General features: G+C 43.4%; 1 protein-coding gene across 5 annotated transcripts in view; it reads right to left on the reverse strand.

Annotated features, from left to right (window-relative positions):
* The window catches only part of Ralgapa1 (Ral GTPase activating protein catalytic subunit alpha 1), a 209,045-nt gene extending 201,039 nt beyond the window's left edge, over nt 1-8,006 (reverse strand). For 3 of the 5 annotated variants that reach the window (XM_085830378.1, XM_021179389.3, XM_029484805.2), the window contains exon 1: nt 7,508-8,006. In XM_085830378.1, the coding sequence (XP_085686504.1) occupies nt 7,508-7,613 (106 nt within the window). In that variant the 5' untranslated portion in view covers nt 7,614-8,006. The remainder of the gene's footprint in view (nt 1-7,507) is intronic. The other 2 variants (XM_021179390.3, XM_085830379.1) reach the window with 1 other exon arrangement.
* Nucleotides 8,007-9,190: the final 1,184 nt, after the last annotated feature.

Below are 9,190 nucleotides of genomic sequence, written 5' to 3' on the forward strand. Positions count from 1 at the left end.
CTCTGAAAATGAGAAAACTGGAAGAAACCCAAACTACATTTTAGGATTTATTTTAGTTACAATTATCCAAACATTGTGGTATTGGCACCAGCACAGATAAAACAGATCACTGAAACAAAACAGAGTCTAGAAATAAGCCCACATATATTTAGACAGGCAGGTTTTAACAAAAGCACGGGGCAGGCAGTTCAAAAAGTAGGACTTAAACAGAAGTCTGAAAACTGGATATCTACATATAAAGATGGGTGGAGAAGCACTCCACAGCACAATTTTTATCACATTACAAAGCAAAATAAATACAAGATGAATCACACACGGCCCCAGATAAAACCTAAACTAGTATCACTTTTAGAAGCATGAAGGAAAATGAGATAGGCAAAGATTTTAGATGACACTGTCTAAAAATTAGCATAAAAGAAAAGGTTGATGTAAACTTTTAAATATAAAGTTTTGGTTTTGATGAAACTCAAGAATTTGCGAAAGGCAGGCAAACACTTTCCTGAGCTGCATCCCCAGCACATAAATATTTAATCAAAATCAAGAATCCTAAGGGATGGGCTGGAGAGATGACTCAGCAGTTAAGAGTACTGACTGCTCTTCCAGAGGTCCTGAGTTCAATTCCCAGCAACCACATGGTGGCTCACAACTATCTGTTATAGGATCCGATGCCCTCTCCTGGTGTGTCTGAAGTCAGCCACAGTGTACTAATACATATACATTAAGTAAGTAAATCTTTAAAAACAAGACTCCTAGGGGATGAAGAGTGGGCTCTTCAGTAAGAGCACTGGTTACTGACCTGACACCTTCTTCTGGCCTGTGTGGGCACCACATACACGGTACACAAACACACATGCAGACAAAATATCTATAAACATTAAATAAAAATAAATGTTTAAAGAGAATGGAAAGATGACCCACAATTGGCAGAACTGGGGGTTAGAGTTCTTGGCAAGTCATTTACTTGGTAAACATACTTGTCTTTTTTTTTTATTAGATATTTTCTTTATTTACATTTCAAATGTTATCCCCTTTCTTCAAAAATCCCCTATCCTCTCCCTCCTCTCCCTGAATTCTTCAGAGTTAGAAAGGGCAATTTGCAAATTCATCTGGAATAACAAAAAACCTGGGATAGCAAAAAACTATTCTCAACAATAAATGAACCTCTGATGGAATCACCATCCCTGACCTCAAGCTGTACTATGGAGCAATTGTGATAAAAACTGCATGGTACTGGTACAGTGACAGACAGGTAGATCAATGGAATAGAATTGAAGACCCAGAAATGAACCCACACACCTATGGTCACTTGATATTTGACAGGGGAGCTAAAACCACCCAGTGGGAAAAAGACAACATTTTCAACAAATGGAGCTGGCTCAACTGGAGGTTAGCATGAAGAAGAATGCAAACTGATCCATTCTTATCTCCTTGTACAAAGCTCAAGTCTAAGTGGATCAAGGAACTCTACATAAAACCAGAGGCACTGAAACTTACAGAGGAGAAAGTGGGGAAGAGCCTCGAAGATATGGGCACAGGGGAAATATTCCTGAACAGAACACCAATGGCTTGTGCTGTAAGATCAAGAATCAACAAATGGGACCTCATAAAATTGCAAAGCTTCTGTAAGGCAAAGGACACTGTCAATAAGACAAAAAGGCCACCAACAGATTGGAAAAAGATCTTTACCAAACGCACTTGTCTTAAGTGGCTAGGGTGCCGCTGGCAGGAGAGCACCTGGCTAAGCTTCAGGTCCTGCTTTTGATCCTGAGCACTAAGAAAACAAAACAATAACAACAACAAAACAAACCCTCAAAAACATGTGTATACTGAATACATAAAGAACTTTCAAGGGATGGCGAGATGGCTCAGCTGTTAAGAGCACCGACTGCTCTTCTGAAGGTCCTGAGTTCAAATCCCAGCAACCACATGTGGCTCACAACCATCTATAACAAAATCCGATCCCCTCTTCTGGAGTGTCTGAAGACAGCTACAGAGTACTTACATATAATAAATAAATAATAATAATTATATAAAAAAAAAGAACTTTCAAAAGTAAGGCTGAGGAGATGGCCCAGCAGATAAAGCACTTGCTATACAAACCTGAGGGCCAGCACTCAGATCCTAAGCCCAGAGCTTGGAAGGGAGGGACAGATGATTCCTGGAGCAAGCTGGCTTGCTGGACTAACTGGTATGAAGAAGCTCTGGATTCAATTTAGAGACCCTGCCCCAACAACAAGTATGATGAGAATAATGCAGATATCCTCATAACCTCCACATTCCATCCTACACACACACACACACACACACACACACACACACACACACACGAGCACACTAAAAAACTGATGAGACTTCAAGAGAAAGTTTACCAAAAAAGTTACACAATAGAAATAAGCACAGGCCGGGCATGGTGGCGCACGCCTTTAATCCCAGCACTCGGGAGGCAGAGGCAGGCAGATTTCTGAGTTCGAGTTTAGCCTGGTCTACAGAGTGAGTTCCAGGACAGCCAGGACTACACAGAGAAACCCTGTCTCAAAAAAAAGAAAAAAGAAAAAAAAGAAATAAGCACAGACTGTCAGACATGACCAGCACACACACTACAGAGGCTGAAACAAAGAGGTCTGGTCACATAGAGCAATGTCAATGCATATATGGAGGACCTGGCACTCTCGTGCTACTTCTGAAATGTTAAACAATAAAAAAGAGATTGGCAGTTTCTTTTGTTGTTTTATTGTTGAGACGAAGTCTCTCTCATTCTGTAGCCCAGGCTAGACTAACTCATTTATGTAGATTCAAACTTGAGGCAATCCTCCTGAGTCAACCTCCCAAATGCTGAGATTATAGGCATCAGCTCCCGCACCTAGCCTGGCAGTTTCTCAAATGTTAAATATACGACTACAACATGATCCAGCCATCCCATTCCCAGGTACCTAACCACTCAAAATGAAGTGCACAGCTGTTCCAGCACGCTCTGCAGCAGCTTCACTTGTAACAGTCCCAAACAACCCACGTGTTAATCAACACAGAATGGAAAACTGTGCTCTAGCAGACTACTAGTCAACCACTGACACCAGAGGACAACACAAATGGGCTTCAAAATAATGAGGCTGAGTAAAAGAAAATGCAAAACTCTATAAAGTTTTAGTTATATGTTATGTAATCCCATTTAAATAAAACTCTACAAAATACAAATTTAAAGACCAGATTGGAATTTGTGTAGTGTTGGACAGGAAGGCACTATCTGAGAAAGGAGAGAAAGGGGGGCATGAAGAAACTTTGGGAGGAAGACATACCATTCATTATCTGGCTATAGGCTTTTGTTGTGCTGCAGTATTAGGGATTGAGTCTCGGACCCTCAAGCATGCTAGGCAAGCACTCTACCACTGAGCTACAACCCAGCTCTTCTTTTCCGTTACTTGTGTTGTGGAAAAGATAGCTCCTGGGCCTTGTGCAAGCAGGGCATGCTTTCTTACTGAGCTCCATGCCCAAGCCCTAGTTATAGTTATCTTGTTTGGGTAAGTCTAATGTTGATTTCATGAGGAACCCCTTTGTTAAAATTACCGTAAAAACTTTAAATATATACAATTTTATCGGATGACAACTATATATTAATAAAGCTGTCAGAATGATCTAGCAATAACCCATTCTTAGCTAAATAAGCCCTTGTGTTTTTTAATCTAGATGACTAAACTTTGCACTCGCCACTGTAAGTAGAAGCAAGCTAACATTTCTAGAACATGCATAATATGCCCAAAGCTATTTTAGACACTTCATATGTGCTAACCTTACTACCATTATCATTATCTTTTTGTCATTTTGTCTTTTTTTTTTTTCTTCCAGAGCTGAGACTGAACCCAGGGCCTTAACATACTAGTTATAAAATAGAAGTGGGAAGTAAAAAAGATACCATAAAACTCTACAGACCAGACAAGGCCTTTTTTTTTTTTTTTTTTTTTTTGCTTAACTTTTAGTTCCTACAAACCAAATACATATGATGATCATAAGCAGCCAGCAGCTTTGAAATCTAAGTCCATCAGAGGAGAGGATAATATTTTTTTGAGACAGTCTCACTATGTAGCCCTGGTTGGTGTGGTACTCCTTATGTAGCTGTAGCCCGAGTGTCTTAACCTGTAATCCTCCGGCCTTGGCAATGGCATGCATCATTACACCTGGCTAAGGTCTATAAATTTAACTGGAATTTCCACTACAGTGGAAACACACAAGCCATCAAAAAGGTTACTACTGGATATTTAGGTTTTAAGTTTTTTGGTTTTTGGGGGTTTTTTTTGTTTTTTGTTTGTTTTTGTTTTTGTTTTTTTTTTTTTTTGGTTTTTCGAGACAGGGTTTCTCTGTATAGCCCTGGCTGTCCTGGAACTCACTTTGTAGACCAGGCTGGCCTCAAACTCAGAAATCCGCCTACCTCTGCCTCCCGAGTGCTGGGATTAAAGGCGCGCGCCACCACGCCCCCGCAAGTTTTAAGTTTTTATATAATAATTTTTAATCGAAAGAAGACACACACTCCTTGATTTGCTATTTTAATAATGTAAGGACTTAAGACAGGAAGGAAGGAAGGAAGGAAGGAAGGAAGGAAGGAAGGAAGGAAGGCAGGCTAAAGAGAGAGAGCTCAATGGTTAAGAACACTGGCTGTGGGCTGGCGAGATGGCTCAGAAGTTAAGAGCACTGACTGCTCTTCCGGAGGTCCTGAGTTCAAATCCCAGCAACCACATGATGGCTCACAACCATCTGTAATGAGAGATCTGATGCCCTCTTCTGGTGTGTCTGAAGACAACCACAGTGTACATATAATAAGTAAATAAATCTTTAAAAGAGAGAGAGAGAGAGAACGAACCCTGGCCGCTTTCCAGAGAACCTAGAGATTTAAGTCCCAGCACCCATATGGTAGCTTTACAACTATCTGCATCTCCAGTTCTAGGGGATCAAACACTCTCTTCTGGCTTCCGTGGGTACCAAAGCACACATGTAATGCACATACATACATACAAACATGAAAAATAAAAATATACATTTCTTTAAATGAAAAGCACTGAAGAAGCCATCTTTCAAATGTTGGATATTCCTTCAGACCTCTACCCAGTAAGGGCCTATATAGAAGACCATACTAAAGCAGCTGTAGATCAGTGATGCCTACAGGAGACAGATCATGTGTGGACATACTCTTTCTAAGGGAGTTGCTATTTTATGCATGTACTGACTTCTCCTATAATTACCCTAGTGCACAGTACTTTTGTTTGGTTCAATATGATTCTGTGTTATTAGCAGACTAAGTAGTTTCTTCATTGTATTTCCTTAAAACCCTACTTATTTCCAAAAGGGATTTAAAATGGCTCTTTCAACTACAAAATAGGAACCAGTGGGCAAGCCTCTAAGGGAGTTCAACTTTGTCTTTCTATTTCTCCCACTCATTTTCTTTCTTTCTTTTTCTTTTTTTTTTTTTTTTGGAGGGGGGGGGTTTGAGACAGGGTTTCTCTGTGTAGCCCTGGCTGTCCTGGAATTCACTCCATAGACCAGGCTGGCCTCAAACTCAGAAATTTGCCTGCCTCTGCCTCCCGAGTGCTGGGATCAAAGGTGTGCGCCACCACTGCCAGGCATCTTATTTTAAATGAAATAACTGTAACCATTAAATATTGAAGCTGAAATGTTGCTCAGCAGCAAAGTGCAGGCCTGCTAGCACACTTGAGTCCCCAGGTCAATTCCTAGCCCTGAGGCAGAGAGGGAGAGAACTTAAAACTAACCCTAGCATTTAGGGGTTCATCTTTTAGTATGCATTATGACCAGGCGGGCCTCGAACTCAGAAATCCGCCTGCCTCTGCCTCCCGAGTGCTGGGATTAAAGGCGTGCGCCACCACGCCCGGCCTGTATTCCATTTTCAAACTGAGGAAGCCAGGTCCTACAAAATATCCAACACGTGTGGTAGTAATACATCTGATGTTTCCCAAGTTAGGAAACACACACACACACACAACCACAAAACCCTCTATGCTGTGGCAGGTAATTTAGGAACTCTCAATATCCTGTTGTAGCTCAGCTTTATAGTTACAACTGCATTTATGCAGTCTACAGCTTGTCTCAAGTGAGAGTCAGATTGCACCAAGTGTCCAGTTGCAAACGGCCGTTATTTTGCAATGCATTTACGTGCCGATGACTTTGCGTGTCTCAGCGCATCTTTTCACACAAATCTTCAATGACTTAACTCCAAAATGGAAATGTTAAAAACCTCTACCATATTTCAATGGTTTACATAAGATGGGTTTAACTGCTTTCTCATTATACCACAGGTATAAGTACTTGTGATAACTAAGATTAGCTGTCAGACATGTAGGAAGGCTGAAAAACAAACCAGAGACAGAAAATCTAGGCTTCCGTGTGTTCATTAGTCTCGACCAGCTCCATCCATCTTCAACTTTCTCGTTTATATTTTTTAAAATGGCAAATAATATCTCTATTTCTAGACAGATGGTCAAGTTGGATTATACTAATTCATGTGAGACCCTTTGGAGACAGCAAAACACCACACAAATGTTGGGTATCATTGGTGGTATTAGTCACAACACAGTAGAGAAATCCACCCATGAAACAGGACACACCACTAATTCCAAAACAGGCAGAAATGAGGAGAACAGCTTGAGATGATAAACTCTGAATTAGAATTCAGGCATCTGAGATCTAACCTCAGCTATCCTATTGTCATTCTATATGTAAGCCCTGGTCAACTTTCCTTTTTACCTCAAAATTTCATTAAAAAAAAAAAAAAATCCAAGTTGTCTATGACCAAGTATCCAAAAATCCTCGTTTAACACTTTATCCCAAATCTAGCTTGCTTCGGTCTTCAGAGACACTGAAGTTGATGAGACGGCAGAGAGTAAGAAATTTTTAATGAAAACTTAATTCTGTATCTTTCACGAGAACCTTCTTCTCTATAATTAGTTTTCTTTCTAAAGGACAGCAAATGAAGAACAGGGTGTATAGGGCGGGGTTCTTTCCCCATGCTTCGGGAACCACCCACTTCCCAAAGAGGTGCAACTGCTTCCTCCAGGGCCCTCACCTGCCAAAAAAACTTGAAAGACTACGGGTTCCACTGGCCGAGCCAGCCAGCGCTTTGCTTTGCTTTGCTTTGCACTCGGGTGGGGATGGCAGGAGTCAGATGGCTCGCACACCCTCTAAACACCATTACCCACAACACCAAGTGTCCCTGAAGTCTCATCAAGGACTTAAGTTTCTGGCCTGACTGTCATTTTTTTTTTTTTTTTTTTTAAACAATCAGACCAGGAACTCCAACGTGGGTCTCTCCGTGCTGGTGCTGACTGGTTTGTACCAACTGCCAAGCTGTCCCCTTCCCTCGCCGCCCGCCCGCGCGTGGGCAGAGGCGCCGCCGGCCCTCACTCCCGACCGCGCCAGGTCGCGAGGGCGAAGCCCGGAGCTCGCGGGGTGACAGGCCGGGGGCAGCAAGGCCGCCGCGGCGGCGCCCCGGGGTCGCGGCTCCCCTCACCGATGACGATGCGCAGGTGCTTGAGGCGGGTCAGCGCGTCCTTCTTGGTGTCCAGCACCTTCTGGGTGGACTTCTTCACGTCCCCGTGCGGCTTCTTAGAGAACATCCTGCCGCCGCCGCCGCGGCCCCTCCCGGCCGGGTCCCGACGACCCAGCGCAGGCGGTGGGCGGGGAAGAGGCTAGCCGCGGCGGCTCATGCGTTCCCCTGCGGCCGCCGCCGCCGCCGCCGCCGCCGCGCGGGCCCCGCTGCCAGGCCCGCCTCTCGCCGCCGCCGCTGCACGGAACCTGCAGCCCCGGCTCCAATATGGCGGATCCGCCCCGCGCGCTGCAGCGACGAGGAGACGCGGAGCGGCCGCCGCCGCCCAGGCCGCGGCAGGGATCCCCAAAGCCGCGGAGAGGGAGCGCTCCGCCGCGGCGCCACTCCTCTCTCCCTGAGGCCCCCTTAAGGTTGAAGCGTCTCTAGCAGCTTCAACCCCGCGGAGGCCAAAACCGAGTCGTGTGGTGATGGAGTTTCACGACTCTGCCGTCGGTGGCGAACGGTCCCCGTGGCAACCGCCTTCTGACGTCAAGTGCTCGTGACGTCATGTTAGCGTGAGCTCATTCCTGCCTCTATAGCCTCTTGGTTTCCTGTGTCTGTAGTAATGAAGAAGGGCAAGAAAGTTAAGGAAGGTGTTGTCTACTGTGTGCTCCTTGTAAACAGCAGTTCCTAGAGTTTTTGTTGAAAAGGTCTTTCATCTCCACTCTTTAAATCGCTCTGAGTAACTTAAACATCAGAACAGATGTGCAAGGCCAGTTTGATACCTAAGCTCTGAAGCCTTGGCTCTGACGTCATTTCACTTTCTAATTTGGATATTTCCTGTGTTTTGCAAACCGTTCACTTTCTAATTTGGATTCTTCCTGCGTCTTGCAAAATAATGATTAAAAATGTACTGTACTTTAGAGATGCGTAGGAGTGTTGCATCCTTTTTCTTTAAATTAACATGCACATGGCTAGAGCTGCAGTTCGCTGGTGATCTCTAGCACCAAGAAAACAGACATAAATAAATAAAATATCTTGTACAAGTAAATGCATCCTACCATATATCAGAGAAAAAAATTTAAGAAATCTGGATGATTTTAAAGGAAGGCTGTCTTTAGAAGTGAAATACTCACCTAAATCCAAAGGACACTGTGTAAGATCCAAGTAAAACAATTAACTAAGTGTGGTAGTGCTCTGCTGTCATACTAGGATTTGGGACCACATAATTCAAGGTCAATGGCAGCTACGTTAGACCATGTCTCAAAACAAAACAAAACTACAAAACACAAGTAATAATCACAGACTCTGGCATTTTGTCTTTGCCTGTCCCTAGTGCCCAGTCCCCTGCTGATCTATCTTCCGTCACTCTGAATTAATATGTGTTAGACAATTTTGTGTGTATTTTTCTTTAGAGACTTTAAATGATTTATTTTATTTGTTTATTTATTCATTTGTTTGTTTCGTTTTGGTTTTCTGAGACAGGGTTTTTCTCTGTAGCCCTGGCTGTGAACTCACTCTGTAGACCAAGGTGGCCTAGAACTCACAGAGATCCACATGCCTCTGCCTCCAGAGTTCTGAGATTAAAGCATGTACCACCACTGTCCAGCATGTTTGTTTGTTTGTTTGTTTTGGTGTTCTGCCTACATGTATGTCTGTGAGATGGTA

Source organism: Mus caroli, unplaced genomic scaffold, assembly GCF_978045245.1.
Source record: "Mus caroli unplaced genomic scaffold, Mus_caroli_1 scaffold_14, whole genome shotgun sequence".
NCBI lineage: Eukaryota > Metazoa > Chordata > Mammalia > Rodentia > Muridae > Mus > Mus caroli.